This window comes from Ranitomeya variabilis, chromosome 5, assembly GCF_051348905.1.
Source record: "Ranitomeya variabilis isolate aRanVar5 chromosome 5, aRanVar5.hap1, whole genome shotgun sequence".
NCBI classification, from domain to species: domain Eukaryota; kingdom Metazoa; phylum Chordata; class Amphibia; order Anura; family Dendrobatidae; genus Ranitomeya; species Ranitomeya variabilis.
The window spans coordinates 631,495,511-631,517,981 of NC_135236.1; the positions used below are offsets into that span (position 1 = coordinate 631,495,511).

Sequence of the window (22,471 nt, forward strand, 5' to 3'; positions counted from 1 at the left end):
CCCCATGCCGCTGCCTGGATTATCGGTTCTTGTCACAGCCTGAGACTTGTCTTACTCCCGACAGACACCGGGGCCCTGACTGTTCCCTCCTCTTTAACTCTTGGAGTTGGCACCGCTGATTTCGGGAGAAGCTGCTCGTTCTTATTGATTCATGGTGTGGCAGATAACGAGATCACTCAGCACTTCGGCATCAAGGCACTGACAGGTGAGGAGCCCCTCTCCATCCACTCATTACTGACAGGATCATTGGCAGCAGAGGACCCAGTGCCCTGGATATTAGTAAGGACAAGTGACCTATAATTGGCAGAATAAGATGTTAGGAATGAGCTCGTCTTGAGGGAGGATTTAGTGGCTCTGAAAAGAGCCTTTGTGGTACAGTCAGGTGTGGAGGACAGATCTAAGCTCTCTCCCCACGGATCCGGCGGGCCAGCTGGATGTCTTTGGGCATGATGGTGACCCTCTTAGCGTGGATCGCGCACAGATTTGTGTCCTCGAACAGCCCCACCAGATAAGCCTCGCTGGCCTCCTGAAGGGCCATGACGGCCGAGCTCTGGAAGCGCAGGTCGGTCTTGAAGTCCTGGGCGATCTCTCTCACCAGGCGCTGGAAGGGAAGCTTACGGATCAGCAGCTCGGTGGACTTCTGGTAACGGCGGATCTCACGGAGAGCGACTGTTCCTGGCCGGTATCTGTGCGGCTTCTTCACTCCACCAGTGGCGGGAGCGCTCTTTCTGGCGGCCTTAGTGGCCAGCTGCTTGCGGGGAGCTTTCCCTCCGGTGGATTTACGGGCGGTCTGCTTAGTTCTGGCCATAGCTCTGTATAGAAGAGAACAGGAGTGATGAGGGGAGCGGCGGGAGCAGGGTATTTATACTCCTCTGCTCCTATTCACGCTTCATGTGGACACGCCCCCTGCACACCATTGGTTATTTGGTAGAAAGTGAGCAGCCAATAACGAGTGATGTCCGCGACCAATCCCTGCACAGAAGGCTCAGCTTGATTCACACTTCAGATATTCCCCACTGCTCGAAACACACAGGATCACATCAAATCTCCAGGCGGCTTCTACAGCAGAAGCTCCGGCTCTAGATTCCCAGTGCCCGGAGCTGTACAGTGGCTCCTCTGTAATCAGTCACTGAGGCTCCAACACTCACATCGGAGGAATCACCTCACACCCCTATTACTAAGATGCGGGTTACAAGTGGTGACAATTTATTAGGATGATGTCAGTGTTGTGATTTCTGCTGCACATCGCCCCCTTCCGTCCATTAATTACACAGAATTGTCACCTGTAGGCACTGATCATACAGCTGTGCGGCGACAGGGTGGTGGCACTGATCATATAACTCTGCGGTGGTGGCACTGATCATACAGCTCTGCTGAGGACAGGGTGGTGGCACTGATCATACAGCTCTGCGGGGACAGGGTGGTGGCACTGATCATACAGCTCTGCTGAGGACAAGGTGGTGGCTCTGATCATACAGCTCTGCGGGGACAGGGTGGTGGCACTGATCATACTGCTCTGCTGAGGACAAGGTGGTGGCACTTATCATACTGCTCTGCTGAGGACAGGGTGGTGGCACTGATCATACAGCTCTGCTGAGGACAGGGTGGTGGCACTGATCATACAGCTCTGCGGGGACAGGGTGGTGGCACTTATCATACTGCTCTGCTGAGGACAAGGTGGTGGCTCTGATCATACAGCTCTGCGGGGACAGGGTGGTGGCACTGATCATACTGCTCTGCTGAGGACAAGGTGGTGGTAATGTTCATACAACTCTGCGGGGACAGGGTGGTGGCTCTGATCATACAGCTCTGCTGAGGACAGGGTGGTGGCACTGATCATACAGCTCTGCTGAGGAGAGGGTGGTGGCTCTGAAAAGAGCCTTTGTGGTAACAGAACAGTGGCTGCAGCTTATTTCTTAGCCGCCGGCTTCTTGGCTTTCGCAGCCTTCTTAGCCGGACTCTTGGCAGCTTTGGGTTTGGCCGCCTTTTTAGCCGGACTCTTCGTCACCTTCTTGGGCTTGGGAGCGGTTTTCGGCTTCTTGGGGCTCTTGGCCGCTTTCTTGGCAGCTGCGGGCTTCTTGGCCTTTTTCGGACTCTTCTTGGCCGCGGTCGGAGCCTTCTTGGGCTTCTTCGGGGATTTGGCGGCTTTCTTGGCAGCAGCTGGTTTCTTGGGCTTGGCCGCAGCTGCTGACTTCTTCTTGGCCACTTTGTCCTTAGTCTCCTGCTTTTTGTTCAGCTTGAAGGACCCGGAGGCGCCGCTGCCCTTCACCTGGAGGAGGGCGCCCTTGGTGACCAGAGACTTGACGGCCAGCTTCAGGCGGCTGTTGTTCTTCTCTACATCGTACCCTCCGGCAGACAGAGCTTTCTTCAGGGCGGCCAGAGACACCCCGCTGCGCTCCTTAGAGGCGGACACGGCTTTGACGATCAGCTCGGAGACGCTGGGGCCAGAGGGTTTATTGCTTTTCTTGGCGGCGGATTTCTTCGGCTGCTTCTTGGATTTGGCGGCCGGATCTGCGGGAAGAGGAGCGGCGGCTGGCGCGGTCTCTGCCATCATGTGCTGCGGAACTAGAACACAAATATCTCCTGTTAGGAAAACGCTGAGACAGGAGACACTGTACCCCGTATGTGCAGAGTATTGGGGGGCACGTGTTCCACATCAGTAGATGGATGGAGGATGAGCTTGTGTATATGCAGGGTACGAGATCCCCCTATGCCGCTGCCTGGATTATCGGTACTTGTCACAGCCTGAGACTTGTCTTACTTGCGACACACACTGGGGCCCTGACTGCTCCCTCCTCTTTAGCTTTTGGAGTTGGCACCGCTGATTTGGGGAGAAGCTGCTCGTTCTTAGCGATTCAAGGTGTGGCAGATAACGAGATCACTTAGCAGCACTGATCATACAGCTCTGTGGGGACAAAATGGTGGCACTGATCATGCCGCTCCGAAGTGACAATGTGATGGCCCTGATCATACACCTCTGAGGGGACAAGTACACACATGAGGGATAAGTACAGTTTATACAGGGGACAAAGCTCCTGAGGGAAGCCGGCTCCTCATTGAACACTGGGTGCGGCTATTACAAAACATCTCACCGAATGCACAGCCTTCCAAGCTGCAGGGTTTACAGTCCTGGCACAGCTGACTAGCCGCTTCCTGGATCTATGGGGAAATAGCCATTATCTGTCCCAATCACTGCACAAAGTCCTCCCCCAATAAGGGCTCATTTCCAGCCATCTGCAGATCATTCTTCTGACGCTGAGTTCTGCGAGCGACCCTAAGGGTATGTGCACACGTCAGGATTTTGTCAGGATTTTTCATCAGGTTTTGTAGCCAAAACCAGGAGTTGGTGATAAATGCAGAAGTGGAGCATATGTTTCTACTATACTTTTCCTCTAATTGTTCCACTCCTGGTTTTGGCTACAAATCCTGATGAAAAATCCTGACAAAATCCTGACGTGTGCACATAGCCTAAATCGGCAATTACAGGCTGGCGGGGGAGGGGTTAATCCCTGCCAGAGCTTCTCCTCCGCTCCATCTACACAGGAGGAGGCTCCTCACTCACCCGCTTATTATCCTATGCAGATTCCCTGTGGTGTCCGCGCTGATCCTATCACAGCCCGACTAAGACAAGTCTCCTACGTTCTGGCAGGAGCCTGATGTGACGCTGCCGGGACTCAGGTGGGGGAAGTCGCCGCTTCTGTAAAGCAAGTGTGTAGTGGGGATCAGCACACGGATGTCTCTCGCTCGTTGGCTGATTGATTACAGATCCGTTGGTGATTTTGAATTTCCCGCTCAATTTCTGTTCTTTGCCCGTCAGATTATTATGCTGTAGCGGCGATCGCTGGTATTCCGGTAGGGGCAGCTCTACTACCCCGCTGATAACACCGGGTCCTGTCCTTCCAGCTGTCTTTCCCCAAACAGGTGGATCGGGGATAGTATAGAAGACACGTCCCAGGCTGTGACCGATACTACAGGCAGCTGTACAGGGGATATTGTACCCTGCAGAGACGCAGAGCCTGATACTAATCAGCGCCAAATAATAGCACGATCTTAGGTTTCTAGACATTTTAACAGATTTACAAAACGCCTGGACTTGCCCCCTTATTAGAGCTGCAGAGGGATCTGCTTGGAAAAACAGGTTAGTCTTTTTAGGTCAAGATATCTGAAAAAAAAAACAAACAAAAAAAACCCTAGTCCCAGATCACACGCATATCCCAGAGTCTGAATAATGCGGCTCCCCCCTCCTTTGACCGGGAACCCACAGCTTTGCCGAACTACATATTTGCTATCCAGTGAATATTGCTTCCTTATCTGGAAAACCACAGATACATTTGAGGCACTCTAGAACAAGCCATCATTGCACACAAACATCGCCCTATAGCCGCCAGTCCTGACACCAAGAGCGGCAGGAAGACGCTGAAGCCACAAAGCGGGGATTTCAAAACCAAAAGTTGTAACAGAACCATCCGCCCATACACACAGCACCAGAGGACTTTACCCGGAACCGCGGACCAGATTAATAGTTTAATAAAAAGAATATGAAGAATGTAACAAAAAAAAATAATAGGTAGAAGATGAAGAAGAAGATGAATAAGGTGAAGAAGAACTTGATGTCAAAGATGCTGCTGCTGAGGATGATGAAGAAAGTGTGGGAGAAGTAAAAAAGAAGGTGAAGGGCATGGAAGTAGTGAAACATCAATATCTGACAAAATAACGAAAATCTTAACATAGTCAATATCTTTGTAACTCCGAACGTCTTAAAAAAATAAAATTCCTGCTATTCTATTTGATTGGGCTAAACCTCTATGCCTTTAATGTCTCCTCCACCTCCCCCAATACATTCTACATTATTCTTAGTTGTTTTCCTTCTTGTAAAATGAACCTACAAGGAAATAAAGGGTTTATTTTAATTCCGATATTTTGCTCCCATTGACTTGCATTGGTATCGGGTATCGGCCATATCAGATATTTTTCGAATATCGTCCGATCCAATCCGATCCGATCCAATCCAATCGGAAGGTATCGCTCAACACTACTGACAGGATCATTGGCAGCAGAGGACCCACTGCCCCGGATATTAGTAAGGACTGCTCGTCCATCACTATTTATGACCAACATGTCCTGCTGGGTCTGTGGGAAGTCCTACAATGATAAGGAACTTCTAACAGACTGCCTCTTATGTTGGCGCTGGGTTCTCCGAGTGATGGATGTCGGGGACAAGGCTGAAGTTGTTTTCTTATTCCTTATTCGGATCTGAAGTTGGTTTCTTATTCGGCAAATTTTTATTTTCTGTTTTTATAGGTTTAGCAACAACAAATAAGCGTCACAATAATAGCATGCAATGCACGGAGGTTCGCTGATGTGTATACACTTAAAAACAGCTACAAAAAAACAATAAAACTAGCACAAATATGGGCACCAAAGAGCGTTGAAGAAAGGGTTAAATGACTGTAGGCCACTGATGTCACACTGCAGACATATGGAACCCCACATCAAAACCAGGCACCTCCAGCCTTGCCCAAATGGGTTCTGGCCGCCAGAACTGGCGTCAAAGTGGGCAAACAGCTGATTGTCACATATTTGAATAAGTAGCTGATGTTTTTAAGGGGTTATATGACTTTGGGCCGCTGATCTCACACTTAGAATCCATAGATAGTGATGCCCTGCATCAAACAAAGGTCCTGTTACCCTGGCCCAAATGGGTTTTGGGCATCAGCACTGGCATCAAAGTGGGCAAACAGCCCATTTTCAAAGATTTGAATAAGTCCTGCCTCTTATTTTGGCGCTGGGTTCTCCGAGTAATGGATAATGGATGTCGGGCGTCATTGTCAGCGCAGTGTAGGCATCTTCCGCAATGATCTGCATGTTTAGATTCAACAGTGAAGGAAGCATCAGGACGAGGCTCCTAAGAGGATGAAGTCTCCCCGGGGATCCGTGGCCTCCGTGCTGTCAGTGGTTGTTACTGCCGGAGATGGGGAGATGTGTCCCGTGTGTCTGACCCGGAGACGGCTGCATTACATTTTCCGGCACTGAATCACAATCAGTATTGTGGGCGATATACTGACAGGGAAACGTCCTAGAAGCGACATTTCGGGGCAGACTGATTCATTTACTTTACTAGTTTATTCCTGCAATCTAGGTAGAGATCAGTTCCACAGCTACAGGCAGGAGGTCTGTGAAAGAACATGATGGTACAATACCTCAGTAATACCCGGGCCACAAAGAAGCTGCCGCGTCCCGAGGAGCCAATGTCCGGCTGTGTGCAGGGATGTGACCGGCTTTATCCATCAGCAGCCCGGGTGTGGGGGATTGCTGAGAGGGTAGTACTGCTGAGCCGGCAACGGATATTGAGAGTAGTAGTGCGGTGAGCTGACGACCCTGGGCATTGGTGATTAGTCTGCTTCCAATCTGGGGGAACAGAGGCAGGTAATAATCCGACATCAATCTAACAGCGACTGAGCGGGAGAATAATGGCGAATATCCGATCCTTCAACTGCAAATAACTGAGAATCATCGGCCCAAAGCGCCAATCAATACCCAATAAGTGTTTCCTCCTCCATTTAACACCTTATAGTCCATGAGCCAAGAACCAAATTTGACGATATCGGTACCAAGCGGAGTGACTAATTCTCTTTGGTATTTTTAGGTAGATGCATGTCTGTAGTTTATTTTTTGATATGATAGCCCTTACATATACGTAGCTTATTAACCCCTTCAGCCCTAGGCCTATTTGTACCCAAGTGCCTAAGCCAATCTGACCTGTGCCACTTCATGGGCTAATAACTTTGGAACGCTTTCACCTATCCAAGCCATTCTGAGATTGTTTTCTCGTGACATATTGTACTTCACGTCAGTGCTAAATGGGAGTCAATATATTTTACCTTTCTATATAAAAAAATGCTAAATATTCGGAAATTTTGGAAAAATCGGCAATTTTTTAACTTTGAAATTCTCTGCTTTTTACAAAAATACTGATACCCCCCATAATAGTTATTAATTTACACTCCCCACATGTTTACTTCATATTGGCATCATTTTGAAAATGAAACCTTATTGTTTTACGACGTAATAGGGCTTATAGTTTTATGCGCAATTTTTCACATTTACAGCAAAACCCACTTTTCAAAGGACCAAGTCACTTCTGAAGTCACTTTAAGGGGCTTACATAACAGAAACCACCCATAAATTACCCCATTTTGCAAACTACACCCCTCAAGCTGTTCAAAACTCATTTTTAAAAACTGTTAACCCTTTAGGTGTTCCACAGGAATTTTAGCAGAATGAAGGCGAAATTTCAAAATTTCATTTTTTTTCCAGATATTACATTGTAATCCAATTTTACCTGCAACCTAGCAAGGGTTAACGGCAAACCCAAACTTGGTTACCCTAATTCTGCAGTTTATAGAAACACCCCACATGTACTCGTAAACTAAAGTATGGGCACACAGCACAGCTCAACACGGAAGGAGCGCTATGTGGTTTTTGGGTGGCGGATTCACTGGAAGAAATCTAGGGGGCCATGTCACATTTGAAGGCTGCCTGAGGTACCCCCACAGTGGAAACCCCAAAAAGTGACCCTATTTTGGAAACTACACCCCCAAGGAATCTTTTAGGGGGTATAGTGACCACTTTGACCCAACCAGTGTTTCACAGTAGTTGGAAACACTTGGTTGAGAAAATGGAAAAAGTGCATTTTTTACATGAAGGTGTCATTTTAGGGTCTATCCGCAAGACCAACAAGGCTGCCCTCGCAAGGGAGTTGGAGAGGAATGCTCGTCCTGCAGAAGTGATCCCCGAGCCCTCTGCAACCATCATTGATGGGATGAGCCTGGTTCAGAAACTGAAGGGAAACAATGCAACATTTGGCCAGCTAGCAGGCACAGCAATGAGTCGCGCTATCCATGAGGGTGCTAAGAGCAAGCGCATTGATATTGTCTTTGACGTCTACAAGGAGACATCCATCAAAGATACAGAAAGAGTCAACAGATATGAAGGCACAGGGATCCATTTCAAGAACATTCAACATGGGCACAACATCCAGCAGTGGAAAAAGCTTCTAAGTAGTTCCTCCAACAAGGCAAGTCTCATAAAGTTTCTGGTAGAAGAATGGAAGGCGAAACACCACAGGGAGAAGCTTGAGGAGAAGGAGCTGTATGTCACATGTGAGCAGCTCTGCTTTAAGATCACCAAAGAACAGTGGGAAGAGGCTGCTGACCTTAAGTCAAATCAAGAAGAAGCAGACACACGCCTCCTTCTCCATGCTCTTCATGCAGCAGAATCTGGTTACAAGTCGGTCATCATCACTTCGGAGGATACTGATGTCATGGTCCTGTGTCTGGGCATGTGCCACAAAATCCCATCCCACCTGTTCCAGAAATGCGGTACACAGAACCGGACAAGATTCCTGGATATCACCACTCTGAGCCGAACATTGGGAGGCAGCGTATGTGATTCATTGATTGGTATGCATGCATTTACAGGCTGTGACACCGTCAGTGCATTCGCTGGCCGTGGGAAGATGACGACACTCAAGCAGTTGAAGATGAACAAGACATACCAGGATGCCTTTCAGGAAGTTGGTCGTTCATGGGAAGTGTCTACCGAACTTTTTGAGAAGTTACAGGAAATCACCTGCCACATGTACCTGCCAACTACCCAAACAACTGAGGTAAACAGGCTCCGTTATCAGCTGTTCTGTGCCAGACGTGGAGTGGTAGAGTCAAGTCAACTCCCTCCTTGCCAGGACTGCCTTTTCATGCATGCACTGCGTGCAAACTACCAGGCTGCGATCTGGAGGAGAAGTCTGCAGAGCCAGCCATGGGTTGCAAACCCAACAGACTGCGGTTGGATGATAGATAACGACGGAAAGCTTGTTGTCAAGTGGATGCAAGGGGCACCAGCACCAGAAGCTATTATACAGCTACTGTCCTGCAAGTGTGTGCGGTCATGTGAACTTCCTCAGTGTACTTGCCTCAGCAATGGCCTGAAGTGCACAGACATGTGCAGATTACAGACATGCCAGAACAAGGGTACTGAAGACGAGCCAGTAGAACAACAGTCAGATTCAGAGTCCGATGTTGAAGATATTATGGAGTAACATATATATATATATATATATATATATATATATATATATATATATATATATATATATATATATATGCACATGACATGTTCAGTGTGTATTTACATAACTTGGATTAAATTTTGTTACAAATACTACATCTAGTCACTCCGGGTGGTACCGATATCGTCATATTTGGTTCTTGGCTCATGCTAAAATTCCTGTGGAACACCTAAAGGGTTAACAGTTTTTAAAAATGAGTTTTGAACAGCTTGAGGGGTGTAGTTTGCAAAATGGGGTAATTTATGGGTGGTTTCTGTTATGTAAGCCCCTTAAAGTGACTTCAGAAGTGACTTGGTCCTTTGAAAAGTGGGTTTTGCTGTAAATGTGAAAAATTGCGCATAAAACTATAAGCCCTATTACGTCGTAAAACAATAAGGTTTCATTTTCAAAATGATGCCAATATGAAGTAAACATGTGGGGAGTGTAAATTAATAACTATTATGGGGGGTATCAGTATTTTTGTAAAAAGCAGAGAATTTCAAAGTTAAAAAATTGCCGATTTTTCCAAAATTTCCGAATATTTAGCATTTTTTTATATAGAAAGGTAAAATATATTGACTCCCATTTAGCACTGACGTGAAGTACAATATGTCACGAGAAAACAATCTCAGAATGGCTTGGATAGGTGAAAGCGTTCCAAAGTTATTAGCCCATGAAGTGGCACAGGTCAGATTGGCTTAGGCACTTGGGTACAAATAGGCCTAGGGCTGAAGGGGTTAATAAGCTACGTATATGTAAGGGCTATCATATCAAAAAATAAACTACAGACATGCATCTACCTAAAAATACCAAAGAAAATTAGTCACTCCGGGTGGTACCGATATCTGGCCCGGCTCATGGACTATTAGTGCCCGTGCTTGTGCAGATTCCCGCTCCACTTCCCCCAGGCCGCAGCGCTCACACCAGGCTCCTATGGAACATATGAGGATTGTCTGAGTCGCAGCAGACACCGCAGAGAGTCAGTATAGGATATGACGTGAGTGAGGAGCCTCCTGCACGTGCAGATGGGTTGTACACTTTGGTCTATATATGTACACACTGCTCTATAAACTGTACACTGTTGTATATACTGTATTCTCTACTCTATATACTGTACACACCGCTCTATATTGTACACTGCTCTATATACTGTACACTGCTCTATATACTGTACACTTTGGTCTATGTACTGTACACTTTGGTCTATGTACTGTACACACCGCTCTATATTGTACACTGCTCTATATACTGTACACTCTCCTCTATTATCAGTGACACTCATTACACTGCTGACCTGGGCTGTGCAGATTTGATGTTTTGCACCATATATGCTATATAATACAGCTGTGCTCTGTGCAGACGCTGGATTTTGCGTCTCCGCTTTTCTCCCAATATACCCCTTTTGCACAATGGTGGGGGTCACATAAATCCATTAATACTTCACAGTTTCTCCCCGGAGATGTTCATGTGTTTGGTTGGGGAGTCACATTGTGAAGCTGTCACCTTATCAGAGCTCTTCCCACCATTACAGGCTGCAGCGGTCACAGCTTCACACTGGGTGAGACACGATATTAGTCAGGTGATTGCAATCAGCCCCCGATGTGGATCATCTACCGATGTGGAACAGGTGTCCCCCAATACTCTGCACATAGGGGGTACAGTGATATCACAGGTCAGGGAGGTGGCAGTCAGCGGAGGCCGCCGTCTGTGTTACCCTTCTGGGCTCTCAGCAGCTCCAGCTCGTCCCCACATCGTGCAATCAGCTTCCTGCATGATAGACATTGGAGTAAAGATCCCTGTGATGGTGACAAGAGCCGGGAATAGGAGGAACGAGCTCCCGCAGCAGATTTATCTCCCCGGATTCACAGTGATGTGCAGATCGGGAGGACGACGGCGATGATGCCGGCATTTCCTCTCTCCTCTTTCCCGGCATCTCTGGTAGTGACGGCTACAATCGGCCGTTGGAGATGTTGGAGAAGGAGAATAAACGGAGGAAACGCGCTCTGTTGTCCGGTGTTGGCCGGTAAAGGGCTTTTATCTCGGGTAGGGAAGCACAAGGGGACAGCGGAGCTTCACTCGGACTCAGCTAGGAGGAGGCGGGGCCTGTGTCTAGTGTCAGCCAATAGATGCTCAGGACGGTGCAGCTCAGCAGCCAATCAGTGCGCAGTAAGCCTGTACATATAACAGGCGCCTCCAGCTCCTGTCTCAGCGTTTTCCTAACAGGAGATATTTGTGTTCTAGTTCCGCAGCACATGATGGCAGAGACCGCGCCAGCCGCCGCTCCCCCTCCCGCAGAGCTGGCCGCCAAATCCAAGAAGCAGCCGAAGAAATCCGCCGCCAAGAAAAGCAATAAACCCTCTGGCCCCAGCGTCTCCGAGCTGATCGTCACAGCCGTGTCCGCCTCTAAGGAGCGCAGCGGGGTGTCTCTGGCCGCCCTGAAGAAAGCTCTGTCTGCCGGAGGGTACGATGTGGAGAAGAACAACAGCCGCCTGAAGCTGGCCGTCAAGTCTCTGGTCACCAAGGGCGCCCTCCTCCAGGTGAAGGGCAGCGGCGCCTCCGGGTCCTTCAAGCTGAACAAAAAGCAGGAGACTAAGGACAAAGTGGCCAAGAAGAAGTCAGCAGCTGCGGCCAAGCCCAAGAAACCAGCTGCTGCCAAGAAAGCCGCCAAATCCCCGAAGAAGCCCAAGAAGGCTCCAACCGCGGCCAAGAAGAGTCCGAAAAAAGCCAAGAAGCCCGCAGCTGGCAAGAAAGCGGCCAAGAGCCCCAAGAAGCCGAAAACCGCTCCCAAGCCCAAGAAGGTGACGAAGAGTCCGGCTAAGGAGGCTGCGAAAGCCAAGAAGCCCGCGGCTAAGAAATAAGCTGCAGCCACTGTTATGTTACCACAAAGGCTCTTTTCAGAGCCACCACCCTGTCCTCAGCAGAGCTGTATGATCAGAGCCACCACCCTGTCCTCAGCAGAGCTGTATGATCAGAGCCACCACCCTGTCCTCAGCAGAGCTGTATGATCAGAGCCACCACCCTGTCCTCAACAGAGCTGTATGATCAGAGCCACCACCTTGTCCTCAGCAGAATTGTATGATCAGAACCACCACCCTGTCCCCGCAGAGCTGTATGATCATTGCCACCACCTTGTTCTCAGCAGAGCAGTATGATAAGTGCCACCACCCTGTTCCCGCAGAGCTGTATGATCAGTGCCACCACCGCAGAGTTGTATGATCAGTGCCACCACTCTGTCGCCGCACAGCTGTATGATCAGTGCCACCACCTTGTTCTCAGCAGAGCAGTATGATAAGTGCCACCACCCTGTTCCCGCAGAGCTGTATGATCAGTGCCACCACCGCAGAGTTGTATGATCAGTGCCACCACTCTGTCGCCGCACAGCTGTATGATCAGTGCCTACAGGTGACAATTCTGTGTAATTAATGGACGGAAGGGGGCGATGTGCAGCAGAAATCACAACACTGACATCATCCTAATCAATTGTCACCATTTGTAACCCGCATCTCAGTAATAGGGGTGTGAGGTGATTCCTCCGATGTGAGTGTTGGAGCCTCAGTGACTGATTACAGAGGAGCCACTGTACAGCTCCGGGCACTGGGAATCTAGAACCAGAGCTTCTGCTGTAGTAGCCGCCTGGAGATTTGATGTGATCCTGTGTGTTTCGAGCAGTGGGGCATATCTGAAGTGTGAATCAAGCTGAGCCTTCTGTGCAGTGATTGGTCGCGGACATCACACGTTATTGGCTGCTCACTTTCTACCAAATAACCAATGGTGTGCAGGGGGCGTGTCCACATGAAGCGTGAATAGGAGCAGAGGAGTATAAATACCCTGCTCCCGCCGCTCCCCTCAACACTCCTGTTCTCTTCTATACAGAGCTATGGCCAGAACTAAGCAGACCGCCCGTAAATCCACCGGAGGGAAAGCTCCCCGCAAGCAGCTGGCCACTAAGGCCGCCAGGAAGAGCGCTCCTGCCACTGGTGGAGTGAAGAAGCCGCACAGATACCGGCCAGGAACAGTCGCTCTCCGTGAGATCCGCCGTTACCAGAAGTCCACCGAGCTGCTGATTAGTGATGGGAAATCTAGTTCATTTTGGTGATTAGTTCACCATGAACTAGTTCACTGAAAAGATTAGTTCAAAAGATTAGTTCATTTAGTTCATTTAGTTCAGTATTGCTCTGGATTCTGCTGAGAAGAGATGGATCAGTTCTAGTTCGTTACACAGAAGCTGTGGCTCCAAGGATGAGTTATAGTTTTGTTAAAATGATCAGAAATAGTTAATACATCTGATCATTACATAAAAAACTCTTGTTAAAGGGGTACTCAGTCTGGAGAAAAAAAATTCTAAAGTTAATTATTCAAGTTAGTAATTTCTTTTTTTTCTTTGTGAAATATTCAAACCTCCCAGTGCGCAGTGTATTATGTGCACACATTATGGTCACTTGCAGTGTCTCTGGTATTCAGCACTGAGCAGGCAGACAGTATTCATTTCACACCACTGCAATAGGTTACAAAAGGAAGCGATGTGGTGAAACTACACAGAACTACAGATTTACCAAGATGCCTTAGGGTATGTGCACATGTTCAGGTTTTTTCGCGTTTTTTTCGTGTTTTTTCGCAATAAAAACGCTATAAAAACTCATTAAAAACGCATACATTATGCATCCTATCATTTAGAATGCATTCTGCGTGTTTTGTGCACATGGTGCGTTTTTTCCGCGGAAAAACCGCATCGCGGTAAAAAAAGCAGCATGTTCATTAATTTTGCGTTTTTTATGCGTTTTTCCAGGTATTCTATGCATTGGGAAAAAACGCACAAAAACGCGTCAAAATCGCGGTAAAACCGCATGCAGATTTCTGGCAGAAATGTCCGTTTTTTGTCAGGAAAATTTCTGCCAGAAATCCTGATGTGTGCACATACCCTTACAGTAAATGGATCTTTTGCTGCCCATAGCAACCAATCACAGCTCAGATTTCACTTGCCAGCGCACTGCACTACTGCAGTATCAGAAAGCTGACCTGTGATTGGTTGCTATGGGGCAAAGAAAATCTTCCTATTAGACAGCCTGATAATTCTCCACCCTAGCTCCTGTGAGGAGCTGATAGGAAATGCATCATGTCATGTGACCTGTGAACTAAATGAACTATGTGAACTAAATGAACTGCTGAACTAGATGTTCTGTTGAGAATGACTCAGGACAGCCTAGTTCAGCATCTCACTGAGCCCAGCAGCAGTTCCCCTGCCTGTATTAGTGTAGAGTACTGACTAATATGATTGTGTATGAGAGAGCTGAGAAGCCGTTCAGCATCCTGAGAACAGAACAGGAGCCAGTGGTAAAGATTGTAGCAAGGCTGATCCTGTACAGGAGGCTGATCCTCTACAGGAGGCTGATCTTATCACAAAGACTGGTGAGGGGCATGAACCACACCACAGAATCACTCTCTCATACACACATGAGCTGTGTCTGTCTACTGTACAATTTCAGTTTTTATTATTACTATTATATTTGTATTTGATGTGTGGTATAGTGTTTTACTACCTTCTTTTCCAGCATCAGGAGCTATAAAGAGCAAGTGTGAGAGCAGGGATCTTCAGTGTGAGGAGCTGTATGAGGGATCACTCTCTGTCTCCTCCCACTTGCTGTTTAGTTCATAATGAACTAATCTCTGTCAGGATGGTGAACTAGATGAACTAGTTCACTCTGAAGATTAGTTCATTTTGAACTACTCACTCACGAACTACCCATCACTACTGCTGATCCGTAAGCTTCCCTTCCAGCGCCTGGTGAGAGAGATCGCCCAGGACTTCAAGACCGATCTGCGCTTCCAGAGCTCGGCCGTCATGGCCCTGCAGGAGGCCAGCGAGGCTTATCTGGTGGGGCTGTTCGAGGACACCAACCTGTGCGCCATCCACGCTAAGAGGGTCACCATCATGCCCAAAGACATCCAGCTGGCCCGCCGGATCCGTGGGGAGAGAGCTTAGATCTGTCCTCCACACCTGACTGTACCACAAAGGCTCTTTTCAGAGCCACCAAATCCTCCCTCAAGACGAGCTCATTCCTACCATCTTATTCTGCCAATTATAGGTCACTTGTCCTTACTAATATCCGGGGCACTGGGTCCTCTGCTGCGAATGATCCTGTCAGTAATGAGTGGATGGAGAGGGGCTCATCACCTGTCAGTGCCTTGATGCCGAAGTGCTGAGTGATCTCGTTATCTGCCACACCATGAATTGCTAAGAACGAGCAGCTTCTCCCGAAATCAGCGGTGCCAACTCCAAGCGTTAAAGAGGAGGGAGCAGTCAGGGCCCCAGTGTGCGTCGGAATTTAAGACAAGTCTCAGGCTGTGACAAGAACCGATAATCCAGGCAGCGGCATGGGGGGGATCTCTCACCTGCATATACACAGCCTGATCCAGTCCTCCATCACAGGATTTTAGGGTTACATTTGAAAGCGCCCCAACTCCTCACTCACGGCTCTTCCTATAGCTGCAGAGGATCAGTTCTTCATATTCCCGGCATTAGTGACATTGTTACGATAATTGGAGTCATCATTACTAGCGGCAGAGTTATGGCAGCATAGTCCGAGCACTTGTAGTTCTCCAGCCAATACTTCCTCCCAGCACATCATGGGTGACATTGCTGTAGTTGCGCCCTGGTGACAGTTACATTGCCAGTGTCAGGCACCTTACCGCTGTCCATATGCTTCCGCTGCTTCCTCTTTTCTGCAATACATGGTGGAACATTTCCTATCTCGGACCTCCTGCCTGTAGCTGACAAATGTCTCTATACCCAGTAGGAGAGGAGCAGACAGCGCTGCGCATGTGCGGCTATCAATACCGCTGCGCTGGTGATATTGTCATCAATAGTTTCATCCTCACCTGCCTAGACAAGGTGGTGGCATTAATCATGCAGCTCTGTAGGGTCAAGGTGGTGGCACTGATTTTACAGCTCTGCGGGGGTAAGTTGGTAGAACTGATCATACAGCTCTGCGTGTACAAGGTGGTTGCACTGATAAATCCAAAGACATACTGATAGGGAATTTAGATTGTGAGCCCCCATCGGGGACAGCGATGATAATGTGTGCAAACTGTAAAGCGCTGCGGAATATGTTAGCGCTATACAAAAATAAAGATTATTATTATTATTATTATTATTATTATACTAATCTGCTGGGACAAGTTGGTTATAGTGATCATAAAGCTCTGCGGGGACAGGGTGGTGGCACTGATCATGCCGCTCCGAAGTGACAATGTGATGGCTTTGATCATACACCACAGATTATACAGGGGACAAAGCTCCTGAGGGAAGCCGACTCCTCATAGAACACTGGCTGCGGCTTCTACTAAAGCACAAAAGCACTGTGCCGTATGACCCCTATATAGTGATGTGTACCCCATTATGGTGCGCTTTTCCCTGTGCTGTGGGTTTCATTGTTTGAGCAGAAGCAACAGATGACACCAGAGGCCGTGTTCTGTCTGCGCCCTATCCGTGTATTGTCCTGGTTCCGCCTGTCTATGTGATTGTACCTTTATATATGGAATGATGGTTCCATTTTTTTACAATTACTGCATTTTTTATCAAGTAGAGAAAAAAAATGAATTCCACTGATATAAAAAAAACAAGCAAATACACAGTGAGGACACGGGGAGTTTCCTAGACCCCCGACTGCCATGGCAACCACTGTCATCGGCGACATCTTCCTTATGCTCTGCTGCCCCCTCCTCTGGCAGGAAGGTCCTTTATAAATAAGAAATCGGGGTCTGAGAAAGGGGGTCTGTAGGAGAGGACAGAGGGGTCTGGAAAAGGAGGTCGTAGAGTAGGACAGAGGCATTTTTGGGAAGAAAGGGATGGGGAGTAAAATAGCTGTGACTGCAGAACAGGTGGTCTGGAGAATGAAGGAAACGGACTATGTCTTTATTTACCATATATCTATAGGATTAGTAATGGATACTTATGTATCCATTACTTCTTCCTCTGTAAAGAGAAGGATCCGGAAAAGTCTGTAATCTCCACCGACCACAAAGGTCTCAGGTTATGAACACACCGGACAGATCACAGGATTTGGATAATGCAAATTAAGTCTCTGTATCCATGAAACGAAACAGAAGCATGGCTGAGCCCCAGGTCTTGTATCACAGAATTCCGATACTGCTCCCCTAATCAGGAAATCTACAGGCTCCTGTATGGGCCAGAAACAACCAATAATCGCTCAACACAAGCAGATTTCCCGATATGGTCCATCCTGGGACCACGCGTTATGTGAAGACAGAAAAAGCCACTGAGCGGGAACTGCCACCTTGTAACCAACATTAGCCCCGCCCCTTCCTCTGCTGATTGGCTGAGCACAGAACTGTTAGGGAGTTTGAATTTCCCGCTCGTCGTCGTCTCCGCAGCTTCTAAATGTCATTATGTAACTTCTTCCTCTGTAAAGAGAAGGATCCGGAATAGTCTGTAATCTCCACCGAGCACAAAGGTCTCAGGTTATTTGGAGAATCATGAATTAAACCCAATCATGTTTTACCAGATGACTGAGTCCCCAAAATATCAGATCTGGGGAGCAAAGGGTTAAATAACAGACGCCACTGATCACAGCAACTCGCTCAGAACTGACAAGATCAGTAGTGAAGGCTCAGAGCTGTAGAGGAGCTCAGCCCCGGATCTCACCATCACCCTCCTCAGCATTTAGCCCTCACCTCTATTGCGCCACCTGCTATTTATCCCGTCGCTAGTAGAGACCCGGGCTGTGCAGCCGCAGACACGGCGGGAAGACTGGAGAGGATACAGATGCATTGACAACGCCCGGTGTCGGGTCGGACGATCCGCTCCTGTATGATGATCCCCCACTGGAGTCCCTGATTAGTGGCGCAGTATCTGCAGAAGCGGCGCTGGACATAGCGGGTAGCCGGTGCACAGACTGATCGGTGGCCGCATCCTCCTCGCAGGTGATTTGTTGCTTCGGAAATTCCCGCTCCGTTACTTACGGTTCTCACCAGTTGTTTCTAGTTGGGGAAATGTCGCAGCGATCAGTCCTGGGCTCTGAACAGACAATCTGGTCAGCTGAGAGAGAGATCCGGGTGAGGAGCACAGGGGAGAGGCCGAGATCCGATCACTGCTCCTCTGCTTCTTGCAATAGGTGGCGTCCTCCGATCACTTGCGACAGTGAGAACATCAGTGAGAGAATCGCACCGACCCGATAGCAATAAAGGCAACCAAATGAGTCCCTGTATATCACCACACTGGCACTTCAATAATACATACTCACAAATAAAGACCTACTAATAAGTAGTCAAACAGAAGCGAACCATATAATTAAAATCATCAATATTTATTAAAGATTTTTTAAAAGATAATCGTCAAAAAACATAATTATAAGGACATTCAACAGAAGGGGCTCCAGACAGTATGGCAATATGCTTAATCAAAGATGGTAAGTATACAGCTCCACCATAGCAATAAATAGGAACCCCGTAATATAGTATATATCCATTCTATGGGGTAACATATAGAACAATTACACCTATAAAAGAATAGCCTGGAGCTGGAAAATCCCACGCTGGCATATGTAATTCAAGACCAGCATACCATTATCACCAGTACAGGTGAAGGCTGTGTATCTAAATATCTCATGAACTCCAATGAGCCTAGACAAACCATCAACCACAGCGATAATGCCACACAGTCCCTGCTCAATAGCACAAAATCACCATTATAGTACCTGTCAGGACGCTGCGCAAGGATGACAATGTCAACGTGGATGCCAAAAACTGCCAGAGAGATCCTCCTCTCCCCAACGTACGTTTCGCCCTGGCTTCTTCAGGGGGGGTAGCAATAAAGTCACGACCGACCAAGGTAAAAGCTCCTATATGAAAGAATGCAGCACTATAGGGGGGTATACATCACTATGCATGGGTAAAAACGATACATGGGGGGTTCCAGCGCTCTATTGAGGGTATGTAGTACAACATGGTGTTTGTAGCTCTATAAGAGGAGTATATAGCACATATGGACGAAGGGTTTACAGTGCTATATCTGCGATACACAACATTACGTGTAAGGTATACAACACTATTTGAGGATATAAAGCACCATGTGGAGTTTATACAGCGAAATACAGAGCTGTACAGCACTATATGAGGGTATACATTGCTATATTAACATACAGCGCAGTATATGGGGATTAACAACAGCACAATCTGGGGGCGCGGCCATGGAGAGGAGATTTATTTATGGAATAACCAATGAACTGCAGAGGGCGGAGCTTCTGCTGTTGATATTAGTCACCTGATTTTTCTCACCCAATAGCACAGCGATCTGACATCAGTGCTCATTTGCATGGGCCGGCTCTAAATTCAGCTGCTCTGAGAGAGTCAGGACCATTTTTTACTCTCACTTGTGACAAGAACTGTTTGCGTTCATTACGGCTGATCCCAAGGCTGCTCCAGCCCCCAAGAAGGGCTCCAAGAAAGCCGTGACCAAGACCCAGAAGAAGGACGGCAAGAAGCGGAGGAAGAGCAGGAAGGAGAGCTACGCCATCTACGTGTACAAGGTGCTGAAGCAGGTCCACCCCGACACCGGCATCTCCTCCAAGGCCATGGGCATCATGAACTCCTTCGTCAACGACATCTTTGAGCGCATCGCAGGGGAAGCCTCCCGCCTGGCTCACTACAACAAGCGCTCCACCATCACCTCCCGGGAGATCCAGACCGCCGTGCGCCTGCTGCTGCCCGGAGAGCTGGCCAAGCACGCCGTGTCAGAGGGCACCAAGGCCGTCACCAAGTACACCAGCGCCAAGTGATGTGCTCCTCCCCCTGCTCCGCCATCACCCCAAAGGCTCTTCTAAGAGCCACCACCCCGCCTACATGAGAGCTGTGACTGCTGATGTGTCCTGTCTCCCCGAGGTGTCTGATCGCACCGCCTGGGGCTCTGCATCTAGTGACGGGAAAGAGCAGGTGAAGCAACAGAAGTGATTAAATGGTGGAGGGAGGAGGGAAAACCTTGTCAGTAGGGTTGAGCGAAACGGGTCGTTCATTTTCAAAAGTCGCCGACTTTTGGCAAAGTCGGCGTCTCATGAAACCGAGCCGATCCCAGCGTTGCATTGGCCATGCGGTACGCGACTTTCGCGCCAAAGTCGCGTTTCAATGACGCGAAAAGCGCAATTTCTCAGCCAATGAAGGTGAACGCAGAGTGTGGGCAGCGTGATGACATAGGTCCTGGTCCCCACCATCTTAGAGAAGGGCATTGCAGTGATTGGCTTGCTGTCTGCGGCGTCACAGGGGCTATAAAGGGGCGTTCCCGCCGACCGCCATCTCACTGCTGCTGCTCTGAGCTTAGGGAGAGGTTGCTGCTGCTTCATTAGAAGCAGGGAGAGCGTTAGGCAGGGTCCATTAACCACCAAACCGCTTGTGCTGTAGCGATTTCCACTGTCCAACACCACCTTCGGTGTGCAGGGACACTGGAAGCTACATTTTTTTTTTTTCTCTCAGCGCTGTAGCTCATTGGGCTGCCCTAGAAGGCTCCCTGATAGCTGTGTTGCTGTGTGTACGCCACTGTGGAAACCAACTGCTTTTTTCAAAGCACATATCCTCTTGTTCCTTCCTTTCTGCACAGCTATCTTTTTTGTTTGTCCACACTTTTTATTTAATTTGTGCATCAGTCCACTCCTTATTGCTGCCTGCCATACCTGGCTGAGATTACTGCAGGGAGATAGTAATTGTAGGACAGTTTCTTTTTTTTTTTTTTTGTGGGAGATTAAGATTGGCATTTCTGCTAGAGTGCCATCCCTGTGTGTGCCATCTCTCACTCAGTGGGCCATAGAAAGCCTATTATTTTTTTTGCTTGATTTGGGTTCTAAAATCTACCTGAAAAAAAATCACTACATCAATCAGTGGGAGATTAATATTGCCCTTTCTGCTTGTGTGCCACTCCTGACTCCTGTGTGTGCCATCTCTCACTCAGTGGGCCATAGAAAGCCTATTTATTTTTTATTATTTGGTTTCTAAAGTCTCCCTGAAAAAGAAAAAAAAAATGAAACAGTAGGAGATTAATATTGCCCTTTCTGCTTGTGTGCCACTCCTGACTCCTGTGTGTGCCATCTCTCACTCAGTGGGCCATAGAAAGCCTATTTATTTTTTATTATTTGGTTTCTAAAGTCTCCCTGAAAAAGAAAAAAAAAAGAAAACAGTGGGAGATTAATATTGCCCTTTCTGCTTGTGTGCCACTCCTGTGTGTGCCATCTCTCACTCAGTGGGCCATAGAAAGCCTATTATTTTTTTATTATTTGGTTTCTAAAGTCTCCCTGAAAAATAAAAAAAAAATAAAACAGTGGGAGATTAATATTGCCCTTTCTGCTTGTGTGCCACTCCTGACTCCTGTGTGTGCCATCTCTCACTCAGTGGGCCATAGAAAGCCTATTTATTTTTTATTATTTGGTTTCTAAAGTCTCCCTGAAAAAGAAAAAAAAAAAAAAAAACAGTGGGAGATTAATATTGACATTTGTGCTTGAGTGACAGTCCTGCGTGTGTGGCATCTCTGTGATTTGGTGCCACAGAAAACAGAGTGTGTAACATTGTGCCTGATTTTCCTTGTGGTCTCACCAACCTGTTAAGGGATATTGAAATCATACTGAAGTTATAGCTCACCGTGTAAGTTGTTTGACAGCAACAAATAAAGTTACTTTGGTTAAGTTTTTAAAACAATGAGGAAGTCTGGTGCAAGAGGTCGTCGTGGCCGTGGGCGTTCATTGTCAGCTGGTAATGATGGTAGTGGTAGTGGAGCATCAGGTGGTCGTGGGGATAAAAATATTCCACCTGAGTCTGGAGCTGTGGAGCCAGTTTCGTCGTCTGGCTACACAAGGCCTCAAACGCTCTCTTTTCTGGGAGTACGAAAACCGCTTTTAAAGGCGGAGCAGCAACAGCAAGTTTTGGCTTACATTGCAGACTCAGCCTCTAGCTCTTTTGCCTGACTGACAGCTTCCGTGACTTGATGGCTTGGCAGTCCCACAGTACAATGTGCCCAGCCACTTTAATTTCAGCAGGCAAGACGTCCCTGCCCTGCACAAGCATGTGGAGGGACACATAAAAGACGTGCTACTGAACGCCGTCAGTAGCAAGGTCCACCTCACCACCGATGCTTGGACCAGTCACCATGGACAGGGGTGATACCTTTCCCTCACTGCCCATTGGGTTAAAGTTGTTGAACCGGGTACAGATCGTGCGAGTGGCGCAGGACGTGTCCTGCCCACTCCAAGGATTGCAGGAATCCAGTCTGTATGCATTGACTCCTCCTCATACACAAGTTCCTCAGAATCATCGCTGCAGGAGCCGTCACAGTCCACCTCCACATGGACCCGTGAACGTTTACCTGTTACG

General features: G+C 48.0%; 4 protein-coding genes across 4 annotated transcripts in view; 2 read left to right on the forward strand and 2 right to left on the reverse strand.

The window, feature by feature from the left end:
* Window positions 1-397: 397 nt before the first annotated feature.
* On the reverse strand, window positions 398-808 carry LOC143775132 (histone H3). The gene has a single exon (XM_077262976.1). It carries the CDS (start codon window positions 806-808, stop codon window positions 398-400), a length of 411 nt encoding a protein of 136 aa, XP_077119091.1.
* A 1,101-nt stretch (window positions 809-1,909) lies between these two features.
* The window catches only part of LOC143773949 (histone H1.01-like), a 208,196-nt gene continuing 187,634 nt past the window's right edge, over window positions 1,910-22,471 (reverse strand). Inside the window, exon 2 of the mRNA XM_077261252.1 lies at window positions 1,910-2,565. Within this exon, the coding sequence (XP_077117367.1) occupies window positions 1,910-2,554 (645 nt within the window). The 5' untranslated portion in view covers window positions 2,555-2,565. The remainder of the gene's footprint in view (window positions 2,566-22,471) is intronic.
* LOC143775133 (histone H1.4-like) lies at window positions 11,335-11,964 on the forward strand. Its single transcript, XM_077262977.1, has one exon. It carries the CDS (start codon window positions 11,359-11,361, stop codon window positions 11,962-11,964), a length of 606 nt encoding a protein of 201 aa, XP_077119092.1. The 5' UTR covers window positions 11,335-11,358.
* LOC143775134 (histone H2B 1.1-like) lies at window positions 14,375-20,066 on the forward strand. The gene is made up of 3 exons (XM_077262978.1): window positions 14,375-14,512; window positions 14,883-15,069; window positions 19,505-20,066. The coding sequence occupies exons 1-3, from the start codon at window positions 14,375-14,377 to the stop codon at window positions 19,897-19,899; spliced, it is 720 nt and encodes a 239-aa protein (XP_077119093.1). The 3' UTR covers window positions 19,900-20,066.

What these genes read in the sequence shown, in the direction of transcription:
- LOC143775134 (XM_077262978.1), top strand. Translation starts at nt 14,375, where the DNA reads ATGATTGTGTATGAGAGAGCTGAGAAGCCGTTCAGCATCCTGAGAACA. An exon ending in TGATCTTATCACAAAGACTG is followed by an intron (nt 14,513 to 14,882) that starts GTGAGGGGCATG and finishes CTTCCCTTCCAG; the next exon opens with CGCCTGGTGAGAGAGATCGC. An exon ending in CCAGCTGGCCCGCCGGATCC is followed by an intron (nt 15,070 to 19,504) that starts GTGGGGAGAGAG and finishes ACTTGTGACAAG; the next exon opens with AACTGTTTGCGTTCATTACG.
- LOC143775133 (XM_077262977.1), top strand. Translation starts at nt 11,359, where the DNA reads ATGATGGCAGAGACCGCGCCAGCCGCCGCTCCCCCTCCCGCAGAGCTG.
- LOC143775132 (XM_077262976.1), bottom strand. Translation starts at nt 808, where the DNA reads ATGGCCAGAACTAAGCAGACCGCCCGTAAATCCACCGGAGGGAAAGCT.